This window comes from Phocoena sinus, chromosome 4 (genome assembly GCF_008692025.1).
Source record: "Phocoena sinus isolate mPhoSin1 chromosome 4, mPhoSin1.pri, whole genome shotgun sequence".
Classification (NCBI taxonomy): Eukaryota; Metazoa; Chordata; class Mammalia; order Artiodactyla; family Phocoenidae; genus Phocoena; species Phocoena sinus.
The window spans coordinates 71,478,139-71,501,489 of NC_045766.1; the positions used below are offsets into that span (position 1 = coordinate 71,478,139).

At 35.2% G+C, this 23,351-nt stretch overlaps 1 protein-coding gene and 1 pseudogene across 2 annotated transcripts; both read right to left on the bottom strand.

The window, feature by feature from the left end:
• On the bottom strand, positions 1–23,351 carry PPP1R2 (protein phosphatase 1 regulatory inhibitor subunit 2). 2 transcript variants are annotated; one of them, XM_032630905.1, is made up of 6 exons: positions 22,882–23,351; positions 12,792–12,899; positions 10,987–11,064; positions 10,364–10,461; positions 4,624–4,791; positions 1–2,467 (listed from the first exon to the last, which is right to left on the bottom strand). In XM_032630905.1, exons 1-6 carry the CDS (start codon positions 23,001–23,003, stop codon positions 2,421–2,423), a joined length of 621 nt encoding a protein of 206 aa, XP_032486796.1. In that variant the 5' UTR covers positions 23,004–23,351; the 3' UTR covers positions 1–2,420. The 2 variants fall into 2 exon arrangements, with proteins under 2 accessions (XP_032486796.1, XP_032486795.1); XM_032630904.1 differs by having other exon boundaries at positions 10,361–10,461; positions 22,882–23,332.
• Positions 9,762–9,878, bottom strand: LOC116753724 (annotated as a pseudogene).

A 23,351-nucleotide genomic window follows, 5' to 3' on the forward strand; every position in this document is an offset into this window, starting at 1 on the left:
TCATATTACTGTATTTTATTACAATATGTTCGGTGTACTGATTTAAGAGGAAAAAAGGTAAACAAAACGGAAGTCTAGGGAAAAATGGCACTTTGCTTTAATCTTCAATTTAAAGTTATTTTTAACAATCCATTTATACCATTATATGTCTCAGATTTTAAAGAGCATCATTGCTGAATTTCAGACTGAAAAATAAACAGAAAAGATGACATCAGAGGAGTTAAGCAGAGAAGAGATATTGATTAAAAAATTGAAAGTAAAATCTACTTTGGCTAGAACTGAACACTGACAGATAACTTTCTCCAAAGGAAAATCTAACTTGAGTCATGAAGGTCCATTTTTTGTGTAGTTCAATACTGTGTCAATTAGGAATTCATGACGATGAACAAGTTTTACTCAGTCACATTTGACTACCTAAAATTCTACTGGGCATGCTATTTGCCATGTCTTATTCCTCTTACATAACTATCTACTTCCTGAAACCAGATATGCAAGTTTGCCTGTGATTTAAGTTTCAAGAAATAGTTTGTAGAAAACACCAAAAGGATCAGTTGTTAAAGGTCTTACCTTTTCTTCACTGTATAGCAGCTATTTCTACAAATAAAGAGCATGTGGATACTTTCTAAGGACTCGAAACGAGAAAACCAAAAACAGAGGTCTGTGCGCATGAACATATGTACACACATATGTATAAGCTTAAATACCCCCAAACAGGTTTAAACAGGTAAGAATACCTCAACATTCTAAATTCAGAAAGTAGAGATAAACATTGTTTATAAATCAGTAGTATTACTAGCTAATATGTTTTAGTTAGAACACTATACCTGCAGTTCAAAAGTACTGATTGGATTCCATTAAAAGAAAAAGACATTCAAATTAATAAACACATTCTTCTAACAGCAAAGAATTCTCCCACTTCTTATTTATTTTGACATATTGATATTTCTATAAACTTGCAAGTGGAAGAAAAGCTGTTCAATAAAAGCCAATTCATAATACATACAGTATACAGAAATTATTTTAAAAGTCCGTTCATATAATGGATTCCTTTGGTACTAACAAAAAATTAAGATACAAATAATTGACTAGAAATGAAACCATCACTAAACTAAGATACACAGGAACTGCACTTCATTTCAGGGAAAAAGTCCAAATCTTACTGTGTTAGAAGAATAAAGTACATTTGTCATAGTATACATTATGATATTCCCTTAAAGCAGGAACTATTTAAGGTTTTTAAATTTAAAAAGTGTTCAGATTTACTTCTGTCTATACATTCAGGAACTATCATCATATCACTGGTTACACACAATTCTCTCATCATGCAAAAAAAACCCCCAAAAGCCTCAGTTAGTTGTTTTCTAAGGTCTAATTAAGTCAAACAATAAACTAATAATAGCACTTTAATTAGCAAGCTGTAAATCAGAGGTGTAGAAATTCTGCAGTTGAATTGTATTTCCTGTCTATAGTACTGCTGCTATTCAATCTATTTTCTCCATGTATTAGAAGAACTAATAGGCATTGATAGTCAAAATAAGATTTGCATTGTTGCAGCAAATGACAGAATATGTGAGAAAAGGAAAAGTTCCTAATGTCACGACAATCTTTATGATCCTTTATAAAGGTAAAGGATTCTGTGCATATGCGTGGAAAGGAGTAAGAAACAAAGGTAGGACGTTAAGACAAGTAGATAAAGGGAATGCTGAGACTATATTAGAATTATATTTATTTTAAAAACTGATCTGAAGTCTGCCCATCGAGAGTACAAAAAAAAAGTCAGAGCAGACGTTAGTGCAAGTTTAATCTGATAATTTATTTGTGGAAAAAGCTAGTTTTGATGAGAAAAAGTTTAATCCTTTCCTTGTAAACATAAAAGAAACGCAACAGGAATTTTAAAGGTAGTATACCAGAAAATGCAACAGTAACTCTTATAATTCTTTTCAATTAAACAGACAAGTTGAAGATGCATGTTAAAATACTTTTCAGACTGAATATTTATCAGCCTGTATGATCTGTTGTTCCAATTGGATTTTGATTTTTAAAAAACCTAATTTTTTATAAGAGCTATCACATCTAGAAGTGAAGAAAATAAATTAGATCCCTCTCCCTCCCCAAAAGATATTAACTTCTAAAGCATAAAAAGCTATATATCTTATACAAATTAACCAGTGTTCTTACAAAAGTAATGTAGTTTTGGACTGATGACATTATGCTGTATTTGTGGTGAAGTACTAGGCACAAGAATATATGTATCAATTAGGCATTTTCAGTCTATTTAGTCTCTAAAGTTATTTAATTCTTGGCAATATATAATAACTAGTACGCATTTTGGTACTTAAGTCATGAATTGTAGAGAACAAGAAGCAGTATGTTATAGTAATGGTTTGTATCTGACAATTACTGTGCTGAACGAATCCCTTCTATGAGCTCTTTGATTTGTTTTGCAGTTGGCCACATGTAGTAGATCCTGCAATGATAAAAGAAAAAACAGGAACATAATTTGTTTGTTGAGTACTGCCAAACTTGGAACTACCTGAGCTAAAGTTTCCTTCCACTGCTATGTATGATAAACAAATAGAAAGATCTAAAAAACAAGTAAGATATTTCATGCAGACTGATCAGTATGATATGAAAGAATCTGTATACCCCGTAAATAATATAAAGAGCAGAACAGGTGTATCTATTTAAGTGACAGGACAAATAGGTTTCAGGTTGAACACTTTTGTGACTAAATCACAGGTGGATAGCTAAGAGTTTATTACAACTCAAATATCCAGAACTATAAAAGATTTGTGTTTATGATATAAAAATGATAAAAAATTTCCTGAGAGTCTAAACATGCCACATTTCTTTTTATAAAAACAGTAATAAAACAGGTGGGGATGGGCAGGAGTGTAGAAGAGGGGGAAAAGAAGGAAAATGATAAAAAAGTAATGGGTGCCATAGATCCTTGGAGATTTTAAAAGCTGGTTAAATTTTTTTAAGGGCCCAAGAACAGAAAATAAATAATGAACTTTCTTCTCTATGCCTTATTATGTAGTCTTTTCTATCTTTGTGGACGTTATTGAAGCGAAGTAGTATATACTCCTATGTAAGGAGTACTTCATCTCCACTGAAGAAAAATCGGCGTTAATACAAATTTTAATCATCTATTACACTTAAATGAAAAAAATGTATTTATGTGTTAAATCTGTGAAATCCAATGTTTTAGAAGCAGAGACAGACAAAAGGTCAGATTTATTTTTCAAAAGCTGTGGCTTAAAAAACAAATCCCTTTAATATTTGGCATAGTGGTGCTGGTACAAATTTCCATTGGCAAATGAAGGGTATTCCCAACGCCTTGTTAGAGTCGCTACAAATAGATACTGAAAGTCTGAGAAGAAACTGATGAAAAGTTATAACCCAGAAACATCTGCATTGAATACATAAAAAGAGATCACCAAGATATAGGTAACAGGGAAACAAAGACCAACTAGGAGATAGGTCACCTAAAAATGGATAATAAATTTAAAGAGAGAGAAGAGAGAGACATACAACAATAATTACTCAAGATAAAGTTTGTTCAAGTTAAACAGACTATGGTGAATAAAATGGAAAGAAAATGCTGTATGAAACAAACTGAAACGCAAAAGCATAACATGGAATAACAAAAAAATATTGTCATCCTGCTATTATAATGAGCACAGTCATCAGGTTCTACCATAGAATCACTTATATTTCATATCTGCTCACCAAAACAATAATATAATAATTATTTACTTTCCTAAGACTTAATCATCCAAGGCACAACATATAAAAGTAAGTTACTAGGGAGGGTGGGAGGGAGGGAGATGCAAGAGGGAAGAGATATGGGAACATATGTATATGTATAACTGATTCACTTTGTTATAAAGCAGAAACTAACACACCATTGTAAAGCAATTATACCCCAATAAAGATGTTAAAAAAAAAAAAAAGCTACATCTCCACTCAAAAGCACCAGTTTGCAGCACAAAGAGTAGGTAGATGGGCACAAAATCTGCATTAATGGTATAGAAGATTCACCTTTGTTGAATGCCAGAATAACAGTTTATGAAAAATAAATAAATAAAATCAATTTTCTATGACTGATCGAGAGTTGGTAGGCTGCAATGGCTGTTTGTCTGAGACTTAAAACAAACAAAAATCAGCCAAATAATTTGTTGACCCAACAGTCAAAAGAATCAACACTGGAAAGACATGACATACTTTATGCTTGAAGAGATGTTAAAACAAATCTTCCATGTTAAAAACGTTTCTTTAAAAAGTTTAAACCTTAATTGACATTGTTACGACAGACAAAATATGATCTGAACCATTAAAAACAAAGTATAGCTTAATATGAAGACAAACATCATTGCTTAAAGTCAAGTAGACCAAACAACATAGACATATAACATAACATATGGGCTTAAATCAACTCTGAGCATAAAAACATTATTTTGAAACTGACCAACAGGGGGTTGAAATTTTCTAAACTTTTGCCATAAAAAGTGAATTTTAGAAAAATTTTCTGAGGTTCTTCAAAGTTGAGAGCAAAATAAAGTATATTATTTAGGTACAAAGGACCACAAGTGTCTCAGTGATATTTTCAAAACACCTAACCTTGATTTGATTCTTCTGTATTCATGCTTTCTCCAGCTGCAGTCTCTGACATTTCTTCATCCTCCTCCTCATCACATAGGTCTTTTGAAATTAATTGTCTAGCTAATTTAATATTCAGTCCTTCATTGTAGTGAAGCTTCCTTTTCATTTCAAACTGTCGCTTTTTTTCTACAAGATACAAAAAAGTAGGCGTCTTTAGCTCAAAGACTGGCAAACTACAGCCTGTGTCTATTTGGTAAGTAAAGTGTTATGGAACACAGTCACACTCATTTGCTTTTGTAATGCTTAAGACTGCTTTTGTACTCAATGGCAGAGTTGAGTAGTTGCAATAGAGACCATATGGCCCTCAAAACCTAAAATATTTACTGTCTGGCCGTTTATAGAAAAAGTTTACCAACCTTTGCCTTAGATGCTTCAAGTACATCTTAATGGGAGACTAAGAGTAAGAGCCATTAGTAGTTATATTTGTGAAGGAAATTTAAAGATATAAGAAAATTCTCCAGATAGAGTTGAATGGGAAAAAAGGAAAACTATAATACCATATACATACTATGTACAAAGCCTGCGTGCATGCACATGTGCACACAGACACAAAATAAGACTCAGCAATTAACAACCGTTAATTCTGGGTCAAGGAACTATGGGGTAATTTTAATGTTTTCAAGTTTTCTATTTTTATAATTCAGAAAAAATTCCCTTAAAAAATTCTTATTATCCATTAAGAAATTGCCATGATTTAAAACACTGCTGGCTCTAAAGAGGGAGGGAGGGAGGGAGGGAGGGAAGAAGGGACGGGGGGAGGAAAAAAAAACAAACATCGCTGGCCTAAAAACATAACCTCATTCCCAGAGTAATTTTAAGAAAAATGTATTATTAGGAACAGTAAAGTGATTCTAGACTATTCATTATTTATAGTCTTCACCACAGAAACAAAAAAAGCTGTAAATCAACACAACTGACCATATTTTATCAATATATAGCACTTTAAAGATCAACTTTAAGAAATATTATAAGATTTTAGAATTTCTTTGACCAGTAAATTGAAAGACAAAAAAGGAGTCGACATAAAATTGCCAACTGTTTATTTTGTCAAGAGCATTAAAACTCATTCACCATAGGTTTATTATGGTATTCATAAAAATATTTTAATGCCAAAAAGGCGTAAGAGAAATCTCTCAGAATAAGGCTATTCAAAGTACTTTCTCTATGTCCCCTAATTCCCTCTATCGAACCCACATCCCCTGCAGTGGAAGCGCGGAGTCTTAACCACTGGATCGCCAGGGAAGTCCCTCCCTTTAAGTTTTTATCATCTATGTTTATTTATGTTCTAAACACTGGCATTTACAGTTGTCACTACTGATCAGTCACTTTTCAGCCTCTATTTGGGTTGGGAGAAGGAAAGTTCCGAGATCAACATCCATATCATCATCCCATAAACATTTGTTGCAAACTACCAAGATCTTGCCAGCCATCTTTCTCCTTCTCTAAGTTACTTTTGTGATTTGTTTTACTCTTTGAGAGTACCATATTGTAGAAGAAAGTAAAAATTTTTTTAAAAAATCAATAAAAGACCAAATCCTCATGACTAAATTTTTAGTGATGACTTTCAGATGATGTAAAGGCCAAGATTAAAAAACAACAAAAAATGATTCTAATTGCCTCCAATACCAGATACATTTACTAAAAAGGTAAGACTTTTTCTCAGTACAAAGTAACACATGTTCTTTTTCATGCAACTTAAAAGAACTTACAAAGTTTAAAAAAAAGCTAGAAACTTAAAAATCACTCAATCTCCGCACTCAGAAATTATCATTAATATTTTATGACTCGACTTTTTTCTAAAAATGTATTTTTTATAAAAATGAATCATACCTTGTTGTATGTATATGCTATTTTCTCACTTACTGTATAGTTAGAATGACAACGTCCCAGGAAGTCTCAGTTTATGCCTATTGTCTGATGGAGCTGTATTAGTGACCCTTTCACTCTTAAAATAATCCAGAGTTTAGACAATAAAGTATATGAAGATAAGAGTAAAATTCTGCCACGTACATAGCAGATCTACACAATTTTTAGAAGGTTATAAAGTAGTGAGTTATAATTTAATCCCCTAACTTGCTCAAAGGTTTCTGATTTCCCCCTTTGTATTTATGTATACATAAAAAAATTGTTTTTTATGATGTAATATACAGTTGACCCTTGAACAACGTGGGGATTAGGAGTGCCTACTCTCCTCACAGTTGAAATCCACATATAACTTTACAGTTCGCCCTTCATGTTCACAGTTCCGCATCTGTGGATTCAACCAACCGCAGACTGTGTAGTAGGTATTTAGTATAAGTGGACCTGCACAGTTCAAACCCATGTTGTTCAAGGTTCAACTTACATATTTGTACATCTGTTCTATTAGTTTCTCAACATTAGTTAGTGTTTTTTTTTCGTTTTTTTTTTTGCGGTACATGGGCCTCTCACTGTTGTGGCCTCTCCTGTTGCAGAGCACAGGTTCCGGACTCGCAGGCTCAGCGGCCATAGCTCACAGGCCCAGCCGCTCCGCAGCATGTGGTATCTTCCTAGACCCAGGCACGAACCCGTGTTCCCTGCATCGGCAGGCAGACTCTCAACCACTGCGCCACCAGGGAAGCCCTAGTTAGTGTTTTTTTAAACTGTGCCTTATAATCCTTTAGTAAGTTATAACCAGCATTTTAAAAAAATGAAAACAAAATAAACTGGATAGAACATATCACATATAGTAAAGGTTAAGTAATGTTTTGTGAAATTTTAATTTTTATAATTTTATGTTTACATGTATGCTGAGTGGCACTTGGTAAAAAATGTTTGAGAAACATTGAAATAAAGCCTGGGAAACTGAATTGCTAGAGCAAAGGGTGTCATTTTCTTTTAAAGCTTTGGGCTCATATGTTGCCATATCGCCATCCAGAAAAGCCAAACCATTTTTCACACCCACCAATTGTATATGAATAACTTATTTCTCCACATTCACACCAAAAGGGATATTGTCATTCTTTTTAATTTTTGTTGATCTGAAAGGAAAGAAAGGCACCACGACGCTGTTTTAATTTGTAGTTTCTTATTCCTAAGAGTTGATCTTACGGTATTTTTCTTTTGTCAATTATAGTAATAGTCTAAGAAGATGATTTCTTTTTAATTCTACGAGATATTAAACTCAGTTTTGCTTGTTATATATTTTAGTTTTGCAATACTCAAAATTTATTATATAATTTATGCATTTATTTTGTAGAAAGCTAACATAAGTGGTCTCAACCTTCTTTGAATATTAATTTTACTTATAATCTTTGTATGGCAGAGCAACATAATGCCAAAGAGTACAAAAATTTTCAGGTTTCAGGCCCAGCTCTAATAATAATCAACTATCCATGTGAACTTGACAAGTAAATTATCCTTTTTATACTTTCTTTGGCTATTTTTAAAAATAATGGAGAATATACCAATTATTTTAAGTTATTAAAAGTTAATATTTACTGAGTACTTACAATATGCCAGAATCAGTGCTAAGTGTCTTAAATTCTTTATCTCATTTAATACTCAAAAATGACTCCAAATATTTTTATAGCCCCCCATTTAGAAATGAGGAAACTGAGGGTCAGAGAAATTAGGCAAATTAGGTAAGTGACATACCTAGAGTACAAACTTAGATCTATCTGACTCCACAGCCAATATTTTAATTGTTATGTTACTAGTTACAAGATAAAATTTTCTTTTTCTTTTCTTTCTTTTTTTTTTTTTTTTTTTTTGTGGTATGCGGGCCTCTCACTGTTGTGGCCTCTCCTGTTGCGGAGCACAGGCTCCGGACTCGCAGGCTCAGCAAACATGGCTCACGGACCTAGCCGCTCCACGGCATGTGGGATCTTCCCGGACTGGGGCATGAACCCGTGTTCCCTGCACCGGCAGGCGGACTCTCAACCACTGAGCCACCAGGGAAGTCCCCAAAATAAAATTTTCTAAGAATTTCTTTAATAAACAAGGATGTTCAGACATGTAATTTATTTAAAAGCAATAAACACCTGTATCAGTAACCCTTACGACTGGGAACTTGAACTTGTGAAACTGTAACTAGTGAAATGGTTCCCCCTGCTGGCTAACTCCTGGAACTACAATTTGAGGGAAAAATCCCTTAATGAAACTGACAATAGAGGTTAATAAAAATTCCCTGTTCTCAATAGATCACGTTTTCAGAGAATAAGGAATCAACAAACTCTAGGAACAATTTCTATCTGAAACCGTTTCAAAGGCCTTTGGGGTATATTTTGGGAAAATAAAACAGGAAGTCACTGAGGATAGAATATAATACAATTTGAGATTATGCTATGTATTTCTTTCTTGTATAGCACTCAAACTATCATAGTTTTGTTCAATACACTACATTCTAAAGATGATACGAGGGAATAGCAAATTGTACCTTTACAGCTACACATGACAAAGATCCTGACAGTTAACTAGCAAATATTCAGAATCTTAGTTCTAAAGTTTCTAAACTTCTTTACAGTACAGGTAGTTTCTGCATTTCAAGCCTTCAAGTAAACAAACTACTCGATCTCTTTTTTCTTTTTTGTGAGGGTGTGTGTTTTTCTTGCATCTTTTTTCCTATACATAGGCTTGGTTTTCCCTTTTAAAAATAATTGAAGGGACTTCCCTGGTAGTGCAGTGGTTAAGAATCCGCCTGCCAATGCAGGGGACACGGGTTCAATCTCTGGTCTGGGAAGATCCCACATGCCGCGAAGCAACTAAGCCCGTGCACCACAACTACTGAGCCTGCGCTCTCGAGCCCGTGAGCCACAACTACTGAGCCCGTGAGCCACAACTGCTGAAGCCCGCGTGCTTAGAGCCCGTGCTCCGCAACGAGAAGCCACTACAATGAGAAGCCCGCGCATCGCAACGAAGAGTAGCCCCCACTCGCCGCAACTAGAGAAAGCCCACGTGCAGCAATGAAGACCCAACGCAGTCAAATAAATAAATTATTAAAAAATAATTGAAAATAAACTATATAAGCAATTTTCAGTTCCTGAGATTATACATTCACATCCTTCAAAATTATAAAAAGCAACAAAGTGAAATATTTTCCATCTTTCCTTACCTCCACAGATAAGAACTATTACTTGTAAAAACAGGAACAATGAATAGGTAGCAATGCCTTAACTGTGTATGTACTGTGTGGGCTAAAAGAGCCTCTTTCATCCTTGTTGAGAGGGTTATATTTATCTCCTTTCCTGTGACACTTCTGTTCTTTCTGTTCAATGGGACCTAACAAAAATCTTTATTCCAAGTCTGACCATCTTGATTCATCTGGTAAGCTTCACCAATGCCTTAATACAGAAAAAGCACAAGCAACTGAGAAATTAGCTCTTACTGCTATCCACTTTAAGATCATCCACTCAATGACCCTAAATGTATTAATTTAATAAATATTTACTGAGCATCTACCTGGTATAGATGCTTGGTACAAAGAAAGGAACAAAAAGTACAAAGAAAGGAACACATGTTAATTCCTTTACAGACAGTAATATTTTCTTGAAATGGGGGGTGTGTGGAGCTGTCATACAGTAAACCCACACAAGTAGAAACTGAATTATAAAAATGTTCCTCCTTAATCTCCCACCATCCACCTCCTAAAAAGGAAAACCATTTGACAGTCTTCTATATAATGTATTTATCTTAGCAAAAATTATTAGCAATGCTAAAAGCAGTAAAAGAAAGAAACTACCTCGTTCTTCAGGTGAGAGGTCACTATCCTCATCTTCACTGCTTTCTTGTTCACGAACTCGACACTTTGGCTCCGAGCTTTCAGCAGCAGCAGTTAATCTATACAACAATCATTTAAAAAGAAATCAATACTGTGATAGTCTTATATTAGTTGAGTGTCTCACTCTACTTTTTAGTCTCATAAAAACATGCTAGCTATAACCTGATGAGGAACATAAAAAGCAAGAGAGTGGGACTGTATATAGAAACCAATAAACAAGAAGAGTGGAAGTTGACAAACCCATGAACAGCAAATAGAGCTTTTTTTCAGGAATTCAACTTATTTTGCCTTTCTCACTTCTATCTTTAAAACCCAGGTGACAGGATATTAAAAAGCAAAAACAGAAAAACCTCCATTCAGGGAACTGACATAGGGAATCTGTGTACCAGCTTCTGGTTCTCAATCTACATACCTTGATTTTAACCTAGAAATAAGACTATGTAAGTTGCTATGAAAAAAACAGATAAACTTATTTATTTAGCACATGCTTTTTATTTACACTTGTACAAGTAAAGTAAAATGCCTTTAACTCTGAAGAATTAAAAACAGCATGAGTAAAATGCTTTATAGTCATCAATACTTACTTCCTAGCTAAGATATCTGGGGTCAGGGCTTCAGTGGTTTCTGAATCACTCAGTGCATCTTCATCATCACCTACCATACTAGGATGATAAATACATTATAAATTAATACCTGAACTATAATTTTTCAAGCAGGAAAACAAGGTAGAGAAACATAATTCTATTGACTAAAAGTATCAATGTATTTATGGCTCTGTTGTCATCTTTGAAGTTTAATTTTACACTGTTTCTATTTGATGCAAATATTTAAAAGTATAGCACCAATCAAGAAAAGCCTTCAAATAATTTTAAAAAAAGAAAAAACATGCAAAAAAAAACCCCCACTGCAACTATAAAAATAAATACTGAAAACGCGAATCATCTGGAGGGGAAAAAAAAAACTTCAGTTAGTCCATCCAGTGGCAGGGAAAAAATAATGCAAAAGAACCCTATCCAGCTTTAGAATATGTATTTGTACATCAACCTGAAGATAAGACACAAATGATCTATGCAGACACAGGTTAGGTAAAATAACAAAATTAGATCCTAAGACCTAATTCAGGAAGTTTAAAAGCTATTTAGCTTACGCAATCTACTCTCTAAGGAAATATTTGCTCCCCACATAATTGCGAAAAATGGTTACCTTTATTATTTAAATATAAACAGTTTTAAAATAATGGCTACAGCTATTTATTTTTGAATCATGTTTGATCTTAATTTTTTTAGGATAGTTATCTCCAACCAACACAGATAAGGGATGTCTACTACCTTTATTGAAAAGGAAGAAAGCATTGACTTTGGCTTCTGGTACAATAGAAGTTTTAGGTTACGTTTTAAAGTATATACCTGTAATTAGGAGAAAAATAAGGATCACTTTCATAAATGACATGTCTACTTCTTCCCTCAAGCTTTATTAGTACTGAGTTTCAGTATCTGTACCTCCTATTTCATTATTTTTCTCCCCTTGTCACAATCATGTTAATTCTTGTTTTTACTGTTTTTGCTATTATCAAGTTATCTCAACTTATCTTCCAAAGTTTCATCCATTGATTTAAAACAGAATTTCTTTAACGCTATTTTAACAGTAACTTCTAGACTTATATTGTTTTACTTCAGTGACAAATACAAAATATTTCAGTCCTGAAAATCTTTATTTTTTTCAATACAATCTGGGCATGATCTGAATTAGGTATTTCTAACTTATTTAGAATCTCATTATGTTTATTGGTGCCTTATTTTTGTCTTCATACTAACTACAGCCATACACTATCATTTTACAACTCATTAAAAAAATGATAATGAGTCATTTGAGTCTGGAAGACTCAAAACTAACAATTACAATGCAATTATATGAACTACAATATCATGTAAGTTCAAAAATAAGGACATGAAACAGTAGTAATGTCCACTTGTCTTTGCATGGATTAAAAAAGAGTTACCATCTGTGAAGTTATCCCTTTCTGCAAAGAGAATGAATAAGCCTCTGCCACCTACTTAGGAAGCAAACAAGCCCAGCTCTCATCTTCCTTTACAAATAGATGACTTTAAGGAAGGCAAAAGTCACTTTGTATATATCATTAGCAGCTAGGGACCACTGAGGTGCAATGAATAAACATTTACTACTATAATTATAATGTAAAAAATGGATTCCATAAAGTTCCATATTACTTTTACTATTACACAAAAATATGCAGTTGAGTTATTAATTAGTATTCCAGTAACAAATATAAAAAAACAGACAAAGATTCAAATCATCTGTTATCCAGAAGCTCATGTCAAATGCAAAATGGAAACAAGTCAAAAAAGGAATGCTGTGTACAAAACATTACCTATGGTAAGGAGTGCTAGGTTCATCTATTTTCATTAAACCATAGTCTTTGTCTGCTGGATGATATGTCGCCAGGATGTTCATTTCATCCCACTTCTGGGACTTTTTACTACAATAAGAAGAAAAAAATTTTTTCCTCAATGTAGTGAAAGATACAAAATGTACACATCTAAAATTCACGAACATCCAAATCCCACATTGCAATTTCTATTTGACTGCTAACTTCTATTTTTACATCTACTTTCTTGGAACAGAAACTGACTTGGGTAAAAGCCATAAGTAACTACAATAAAGTGTCAGTAAATATTTTACAGAATACTTAGTGCCCACATATTAAAAACACATTACAGTTGTCCCTCAGTATCCTCAGGGGATTGGTTCCAGGACTGACACAGATACCAAAATCCAAGGATGCTCAAATCTCTTCTATAACATGGCGTAATATTTGTATATAATCTCTGCACATCCTCCTGTATACTTTAGACCATTACTAGATTACTTATAATGCCTAATACAATGTAAATGCTATGCAAATAGTTGTAAATACAATATAATACAATGCAAATAGTTGCTGGCACATGGCAAATTCAAGTTTGGTTTCTGAAACTTTCTGGAATTTTTTTTCCAGAATATGTTTGATCCATGATTGGTTGAATCTGAGGATGCAGAACCTGTGGATATGGAGGGGTAAACAGATTCTTCACCAGGCATTCAAAAAACGATTACATTATGACATGTTTAATCTTCATCTGGCCTGTAGAGTAACAGCAAAAGCTGGAATTTACACATTGCCTGATCTCAGTAGTTAAGGATTTTGGATCTACGATATATTTTTAATAGTTTGATAAAAAACACAACAGCAATATTTTCCTTGGCCTAATTTTTTTTAGCAGTATCTATAACAATCAAAATAATCATAACATAAAACTACAGAGAAGACCTCATTAAATTCAGATACCATTAATAAAGATTTAGATTACACATAAAATTATACCTCAGTTGTTTTTTTTTAAATTTAGAAATATAACGATTTGCTGATAAATGGTTTCAGATCACCTGGAATAAATCTACTTAAGAAAACTAGAAATGCTTTGTAAATGCTTTATGAACATCCATTAGTGTCCATTCAACAAAATATTTGTACAACTACTAAGGTGCTCAATAATTAAATGCCTTAATTAGAAATCCTTATCTACTCATTAAAAAGGACATCAACAACCTCTGTGCCAGCCAACAATCTGTTACATATACAATTTGTAACTTGGTTATATACTTAAAAATAAAACTACCTTAAAAACAAATCAATGTAGACTTTACACAGATTCAAATCATCCTTTCCATATTTGCTCAACATTGGTGAGGTTTTACTGCAGATATTTTCAATTTTCCTAAATCTACCAATACCTGGATCTTGAACTGCTCTTGAAGAAAGACATTTAAAAAATTTTAATATTATATTCTCTTCTCCATGTTCTGAGTCACCTTAAAAATTACATGTGCCCACTCGTGGCAGTTAAGCCTGACTTTATGTTCTTCTGCTTTCTACCATAAAGGGCCCACAGTGTCCCCATTTAAGGCTAATCACTTTTTTCCTTCATATTTTTATTGTGGTAGAATATACATAACATAAAATTCACCATTTTAACCATTTTTTTTTTTTTTTGCTATTCGCGGGCCTCTCACTGTTGTTGCCTCTTCCGTTGCGGAGCACAGGCTCCGGACGAGCAGGCTCAGCGGCCATGGCTCACAGGCCCAGCCGCTCCGCGACATGTGGGATCTTCCCGGACTGGGGCACGAACCTGTGTCCCCTGCATCAGCAGGCGGACTCTCAACCACTGCGCCACCAGGGAAGCCCCATTTTAACCATTTTTAAGTGAAGAGTTCTGTGACATTAAGTACATCACATTATTGTGTAACCATCACTATCATCCATCTCTAGAACTTTTTCATCTTCCCCAGCTGAAACTCTGTACCCAATGAACACTACCCCTCACCCCCGCCACAACAACCATTCCATTTTCTGTCTCTAAGACCACTCGAGGTACCTCTTATAAGTGGACTGATACTGTATTTGTCCTTTGTGGATGGCTTATCTCACTTAATGTCTGTATGGTTCATCTATGTTGTGGCATGTGTCAAAATTTTCTTCCTTTTTAAGGCTGAATAATATTCAATTGCAGACTAAGTACTATTAACTACAACTTCCTTTTAAGCCTACTTACCCTTAGTTTTATCAAGAGGCAAATGTTGGCCTAGATATACTCCACAGGTGACTGCCACTACAACTCCCATTCCCGCCCCCCACCAAACAGAAGTTTCTTCACCATGAAAAAATCAAAATCTTAAGTTTATAAGAAGCTAAAAATTAGTGGGTCGTTTATTTTTAAAGCACAGAAGTAACATTTCTTCTTCAAAAAACTGCTTTTTTATTCATTCAGCAAGGTACTCACCTGAATTTTCAACTAATAAAACTTAAATGTTGCTAGTGTGTGTATGTATATAACACTTGATTGAACTAGACTGTGTATATAGATGTTGCTTTAAAATAGTATTGATTTCTTTAGATGCCTAGTTTCTGACCATCAGAGTAATAGTTGGTCTTGTGGCAAAAAACAACAACAGTAACATACAACTGGGAGATAGATGTTTAAGGTTCAAGTTCCACTTACCCTTCATTAGTCCTGTTACTATAGTCAAGTCCAACAAACATTCTCTCTTGGGCTGTATTTACTCTACATGGAAATTATAAAAAATGGAATTTTTAGGATTTTTAAATCTAAAGTTTTGTTACAAGTTTGGAAACCATATCTCACTTAGCACTGTGAGAATGGCTTGCGATAAGGCATTCTTAAAAAATGTTTAAATTGCTTATGTATGAATGCCTTCTCCCACAAGTCAAAATTTAAATGATTTTGAAATATTTATGATCTGCTACAGAATGAGTTTTTCTAAAAAGCAGTCAGTTTTCTATTTGACTAAATCTACAGTTTCAGATTTGTATTTTGCTAAATAGCTCTATTATCTACAAATTTCTGTAAATTTAGAAAGCAAATGATTTAGGTCTTCTCATGGTCATATTCTACATAAGGAAACTCACAATGAAGAGAGATACACTTTAAAGATTTTAGACAGCAGAAATGATCAAGAAGCTTCTGATCAGAAGGATAATTAAAGACATATACAAATTTTAAGAGAATTAGATTAATTTTGTAAAGAAAGCAATTCAATTAATAGACAAAGGGAGACCCATTATATGGTAACTCAATGTTCCCTCCTGATAGACAAGGCCTCTGAAATGATAAGCCAGAGTTAAGTCCGAGTCAGAAACACAAAAGCACAGGTAAACGTTTCATAAAACCTGTATTAATACAGTCCAATTAAGATTCCCTATTAAAGATATTGTAAAAGATAACTAGCACATATCTATTTATATAAAGTTCAAGAGCACGCAAAAACTAAAGTGTATAGGTATGTATACTTAGGGAATTACCGTAAAAGTCAGGATAGTGGTTGTATTACAGGGGAGGAGGAGACTGTGATTGGAAAGGACAGGAGACATTTCTTTTCTTTCTGTTTTTTTAAAAAAAATATTTATTTATTTATTATTTATTTTGGCTGCACCGGATCTTAGTTGCGTCATGCATGAGGGATCTAGTTCCCAACCAGGGATCGAACCCGGGCCCCCTGCATTGGGAGCATGGAGTCCCACCCGCTGGGCCACCAGGGAAGTCCCAGACAGGAGACATTTCTGAGGTGATGGAAACATTCTTCTTCTTGACCAGTATGGCGGTTACAGGGGTGTCTGCTTTATAATTATTCCTTAAGCTTTAAAATTACATCTAATACACTTTTCTGTATGTGTATTAAATTACAATAAAATATTTAAAAAATAAACACATACAAAATGACTTTGTTAGGTGTGTCCTAATCTCAAAGTAAAACAAGCTACTTCCTAAGTGATGCTAACAATATTGAATTAAAATGACAATTTATCATCATTAGAAGAATGAAGATGGCCCTCTGAAGTTACAGAGATACCCCCAAACACCCTGCAAATCTGTTCTGTGAGACAATGATAGAAGAAAAAGAACTGAATTGTAGGATATAAGAAGAAATGATGTTTTCTTGAAATTAAGGATAAAATTAAAAAATCACAATCCTAGTACCTTAACCCACTAACAATTTTGATTTCTGTATATTCTTTCCACTCTAACATACACGAAAAAATACCCAAGCTATTAGTATATATAAAAATATAGACAAAACAGTATACGTATAGTATATATAAAAATAGCTTCTATATCAGTATATGTATTTTATCATAAGCTGCTTGTATTTTCTAGTCTTTACCTTTTTAATATTATATGCATAATATTCAATAACAAACTATTTACCTAATATTAGATATTTAGATTGAATCCAGTGTCTTCCTACTTAAAGTAAAGCAGAAATGAACATTTGTGCATATTGTATTCAATGACTTTTCAGGATAATTTGCTAGGACAAGCATATCTGGGTTAAATTTATCAAGAGCTTTGTAGTTCACTCCATGTTGCCATATAGCTTTTTTTTTTAAAAGAGGACTATTTGTAATGTCCCCAAATAACTGCCAAAACTTTGCCAGGATTGGGTATCTGTGTGTGTTTTTGCCACCTGAGAGGTATAAATTGATATTTAAATGCTGTTTTATGTTTCTCTGCTCATTACCTAATAAATCATATGAAAAAATGCTTATTTTACTTTCCTTGTGTGAATTGTTTACATCCTTTGCCTATTTACTGGAAACATTCTCATTGAGTGAGTTCTTTATATCTACACAAATGTAAAGAACTCATTCAAATTTATGAGAAGGTTTAAACCACATTATATATAACTCAAAGATGTATATAAGATTTAAGCTATATTATATAGAACCACATTACATATAACCTAAATTTTTCCCATTAGCTTGCCATTTAGTTTACTATCTACTATAAACAGAATTAAAGTTTTATATATCCAAAGCTTCACTCCACATCTTCACCACAATACTAAGAGGAAAAGAACCTTACAACTGTCAAGATCCAGAGGAGATATTATCTTGCAAAACCATGAACTTTCAGTAAGGGCATAAAACAACAGACTCCAAAGAATGCTAGAAATTCTTAGGAGGAAAGTAATGAAGTCGAAGAAACTGTCGGCAGAGGACACTGGATATGGAAATTAGCATCTCTTAAATTTTGGTAGAATTAACATCAGTTGAGTAACAAAACCCAAGGAGTGAACTTGGTTTATTCCCAATACTACCACAAACTGTTCATGTGACCTTCTTTGGGCCATCATCTCCACTTACAAAAAATAGGCACAGTACCACTTACACTGAAGATCTGCTGTGAGGGTGAAAGCACCTGCTAGTTTCAGCTCCCTCCTCCCTCTTGGGTGACTGGTTTTCCGGCAGCCTAAATCTGCACCAGAAAAAGTCACCAATTCTCACTTTCACTTTCATAGCTCATATGATGCCATCTCAAAGATCTACTCATACTTCTTGTTGCTTGTGACCTTCTCGTTTTTACAGTTTTAGCTGAGTTTGGAGTGGGAAGCAGGATTTTGCTTCAATGTGTTAAACTTTAACCCCACATTTCAAGAAATGGTTCTTTCTTAAATGAAGATTCAACTTCTGTAGGTTGACAAAGTACAAGCCTTTGAAGCTTGAACAATTAAACTAAGACTTAAAAATAAAAGCAATTAGTAAATAAAAGGTCACTTTGGAAAACTTTACTCAGTGGGCCTTTGACCATATTCCATATCCCTTTATAGGCAGAAAAAGACAAAGCTGAAGCATGCTTATATAAAATTATATTGAAGGAAATTAATTTAAGCACAATTTTTCCAAGCAGAATTTGCCTACATTACCTAAGACTACTACAGAATTTGAATTGAACACAGTGAATCCAAAGCATACTGTGTACAACAACCCCAAAAGTGGGGAAAATTAGATTTCTGTATTTCTAATAGAATAAGACCAACATTTGAGGGTGAGGTACGGGGTTAAACACTTTACATTTAGTAACTCATTTAATAATTAAACTAGGCAGGGATATAATGAATAACGCACCGTAAGTCACAGAGCTAATAAGTAGCAAAGAGGATCTGAACCCAGGCAATCTGGCCCCATATTAATCACTAACCTTTAACACTTCTAATAAGATAGGCTTTAGTAACACAATATTTTCAACAATTCCAAGTGAACATTTTTCTCACTTCAATATTTCTGAAAACAGAATATATCTTAAAATGGATGGCATCTTAAAATTGGCAGTATTTTTTTCTTTCTTGGTGCTACCTAAAATCATGGTACATCTTAGAATCAATGGTGTCTTGTTTTTGATGAAACACACGTACTTACTCACTAGATCTGTTATGTCTGACCTTCACAGGTTGTTCACTATATTCAAAGTATCCAGAAAGAATGGGAATTCCACAGTCACAGTGATGACAGTGGTGTTCTAATTAGTTGAGCAGGGTGCTGCAATATACTGACATTATCTATGCCTAATTATATGGATGTACAGACTATATCCAGTTTTAATTGAACTAACCCTCAAAAACTGGTACCTGACAAATGGTACCTGAAGAAACCACTGAAGATAACAGTACCAATGCAAAGTACAGAGAATAAGAAGATAACACCACTGGGACATTAAAAAAACAAAAAGGTTGGACAAGAACTGTATAAAAAAAATCCTAAAGACTACTTGAAATACTGCAGTATATAAACCTCACTTTAAGTATATATTGAATCTTGAGATATTATCTAATGGTAGTAGTATATGTATATAAATCATAAACAAACATATTTGAAACATATTTCAAGTTTTTCCTACTAAAATGATGCACAATCAAAAAGTTTAGAGACCAGTGGAATAGCACAACTCATGACTTAAAAAAAAAATCCCTTAGTAACATCTCTTTATGTTAAATAAAATGTTCTGTTAAATTATATCCTCTCACAACCTGATGGCGTTGGGGTAGGGAGTGGTTTGTGCAGAAAAGGGAAACTACCACTGTACTTCACATGATAATGGCACCAATGAAAGGTATGGTTATTCGTGGATTCTGTATTTGCAAATCTGACTACTTGCCAAAATTTATCTGTAACTCCAAAATCAATACCTGAGATTTCTCTGTCTCTCTGACATGCATAGAGCAGGGAAAAATTTGAGTTGTCTGATGCACATGTTCCCAGCTGAGATTAAACCTTGCTTCAGCTCTCTTACTGTAAATGTGTCCTTTTTATCTATTTAGTACCATGTTTTTTGCTTTTTTGGTGAATTAGCCGTTCAAAATGGCTCCCAAAGATTGTGCTTAAGTGCTGTCCAGTGCTCCTAAGCCCAAGATGATTGTTATGTGTCTTATGGAGAAAGTATGTGTTAGATAAACTTCATTCAGGCATGAGTTACATATAGTGCTATTGGCCATGTGTTCAATGCTGATGAATCAACAATATGTATAAAATTAGGTGTCTTTAAACAGAAACAGAAATTTTAAAAGGTTATGGACTGATTGGTTGATGAAAATGTTGTGACCAGAGGCTTACAGGAACCTAAGTCTGTATTCCCCCTAGGAGTAACAGTTCAGTATTAACTAACTCAGTGTTTGTGGTGACTTTATAGAGTGTCACTACTGAGAACAGTGAGAACTGACTTAAATCCCCGGTCATTTTCACATTAATATGAGATTATTTTACTAATACTCTGGTTCCAACATTTGAAGTTAGACCATTACACCGTACTTTTTAGTTTCTGAATTTTAAGTGCATTGTACTTGAAAGAGCTATTTCGGTCCTTTATACATGAAAGGGAAAATACTGGTTGTACTTAAACATTACAAAAAGTTTGTTTCAAATGTGTTCACCTATACTTTCATTGTTTCTGTTCAAAGAGGCTCTCATAAAGTCACTAATATTGTTTGCATGAGCTGTGCCATAAATAATAATGTGTACTGTATTACGAATAGAATTAGTTTATTTCCCTTCCAGCAAATAACACTTACCATGAAAAAACCCATCCCCTTTTACTACTTAGAGCTAAACATCATAAACCTCAATGAATTAGGGCTTGGTAACTGCCTTTGAAGACAGGCCTATAACCTCCTAATTTACATAAGTCAAAGTCAACTGCCTTGCAAAAGGCCCCCTTTAAGTCAATCTGCCCTGTTAGCAGCTCCTAGAGAAGGAGCAGCCCTATGTAGGTGAGACAGTCTAGTATAGTGGCTTTCCAGGCAGAAGGACCTGGAGGTAAACCCCCGTCAATTACATAAAGAGGCCAACACACAGAGTGGGGCCACCAGAAATTACAGCAGACCAAAGTTGAGAATAAACAGAAGCAGCAGCAAAAGACATTAGAAAGTAATAAGCTACTTGGTAGCCAAACAAAAAGAAGCTCACACTGGAGAATAGGTAAATAACTTAAATGCTAGTGAGAACCACATTCTTGCTGCTGAACACCCTGAAATCATATAAAAGCCTTCCATAGTTTGTTTTGTTATTAAGCCTATCTTGGTCTTCCTGTTATAGCTATGCTCTGGTAAGATCATTTTCTTAATCCCATTACAACACCCCCCCTTCCCATATGAAGTGGCTTACCCCAAATAGAGGTTTGAAAATTGCATGTTGGAGAACGTAAGAGAGTCAAGCATCCAAAAGAGAGTGGGAGTAGGAGAGGTGCTAGACAAATTAAGGTCCTTTCCAACCCCCAAAGCCCATGATTCTGAGCTGTGATCCTACTTAATGTTTTCCTCTAGGTAACACAAATCCCCATAAATTTACCATCACCAAACTGTAGTTCCTTTTATAGCCCTAAAATGATCCTTTTGAACAGGTTCCTAGTTCCTAGTTCCAATATTCAAAGTTTTCGGGAACATCCTCATTTTAGCTTTATGACTTCACAGATTTCAACAACTTTTCTTAGGCCTTACTTCCAGAATGTAGAGTCCTTATGTGTTTAGTATCTTAGAATACCCAAGCCCCCGAGGACTTCTAACCCAGTGTTGCATTTTATACTATATATATGGTTTTGCACCTTTTTTTTTTCCCCATTGAGGACTGCACCCTGGATATCTTTCTCTGCGCATTAACATCTATTTCATTCTTTTTAAAGGCTGGTCTGTTTTCCCATTATACTAATGTACCATAATTAATATTTCACCAGTCCTTCTTAAGGGACCTTGGGTTGTTCCCAATTATTTACTATCACACACAATGCTATGGATCAACATCTTTTCACATATGTATTTGTGAGTATGCAAAAGCAACTAAATTATCACGGGATCATTTTAAGTTGGTACTTTCTGAACTGTTCTGAGCTTACATATGTCTTTCAAGAGGAACAAAGACTAGAAAGCGCTCAAACTCTCGTTGCAGATGCAAAAATAATTAGCAATAAGTAGCTTTCCATTAAATATAGATCAGACTGGGAAATTTTCGGTTTCTTTTAATGCAGAGATAATGACAAACCAGGACCCAAGAGAGTGAATGTGGCATGATTCTTGTGGTAATGTTCACCTAAAAAGGAACGACTATGGCAGAAGGGCAATTAGAAAAATGGAGAAATTATCTCTTTTTCGGAGGAGTCTCTTATTAGCTTGCGAGTAGATCTTAAAGGGCTCCCAAGCCAAGAAAATACACTTTACTCATTGAATTTAAGACACTCCGATACGAAGTGAAGAAATAATAAATGCTTAACAGGTGAAGCTTTAACTTCAATTTGATTCTTTAATATTCCCAATTTCCAGAAGCTCAAAGATCATGGTGTATGTTTTCAAATTATTATATATGCGTATATACTTAAAACCCACACAACAAACGTCATAGCTCCTGTCTTCTTTATAATCACTCCACCCCTCAGCCTGGCCGGCGGAGGGAGACCCGAGCGGCACAAGGGCCGCATCTACGCAGCCGCCCCGCCCGCCCGCCCGCCCGCCGCGCTCGGTGTCCGGGGTCGGGCTGGGGGTCGGCAACAGGGCCGGGGGGATGGCAACAGGGCCGGGGGGCGGGGAGGGCGAGGCCGCCCAGGCCGACCCGGGCGACGATGGCCGTCCCTCGCGGCTCTTACCTCAGCTCTTCGTCGACACTCCTGCCGGGCTGTTCGGCCGATGCCACCACAGAGGAAGTCGCAGAGCTCTTGTTCTTCAGGATCCCCTTGATGGGCCGGTGCGAGGCCGTCGAGGCCGCCATTGCCCGTCGCTCCGGCGGTCGGCTCAGCGTCGCTGCTTGGCGCCGGGTACAGGAAGGAAAGGGCTGGGCGCGAGCAGAGACTCGCCAGTCAGCCGCCAAGCCCGCCTGGGGCTGAAGCGGCCGCACCTGCTGTCGCGGAGACAGCCACTAGAGTCGTTGTCACGACACAACGACTCGGACGCTCTGGCGTCCAGCCGACGCCGCGTGGCTAGCGGTCCTTAGCGCACCGGGCGGCCCTTACAGCACCCTAGGCCACCCGCACTTTATTGGCGGCCCGCGGAGAGAAGCCTGCCTAACGCCGGAGCGACGCCGACGCCAAACCCAAGCGGGCCCGCCCTCTCGCGATAT

Coding starts and splice junctions, on each gene's coding strand:
- PPP1R2 (XM_032630904.1), bottom strand. CDS start 23,003: ATGGCGGCCTCGACGGCCTCGCACCGGCCCATCAAGGGGATCCTGAAG. Junction 12,900..22,881: donor AGTGTCGACGAAGAGCTGAG/GTAAGAGCCGCG, acceptor TTCTTATTGTAG/TAAAAAGTCCCAGAAGTGGG. Junction 2,468..4,623: donor TACAGAAGAATCAAATCAAG/GTTAGGTGTTTT, acceptor TTATCATTGCAG/GATCTACTACATGTGGCCAA.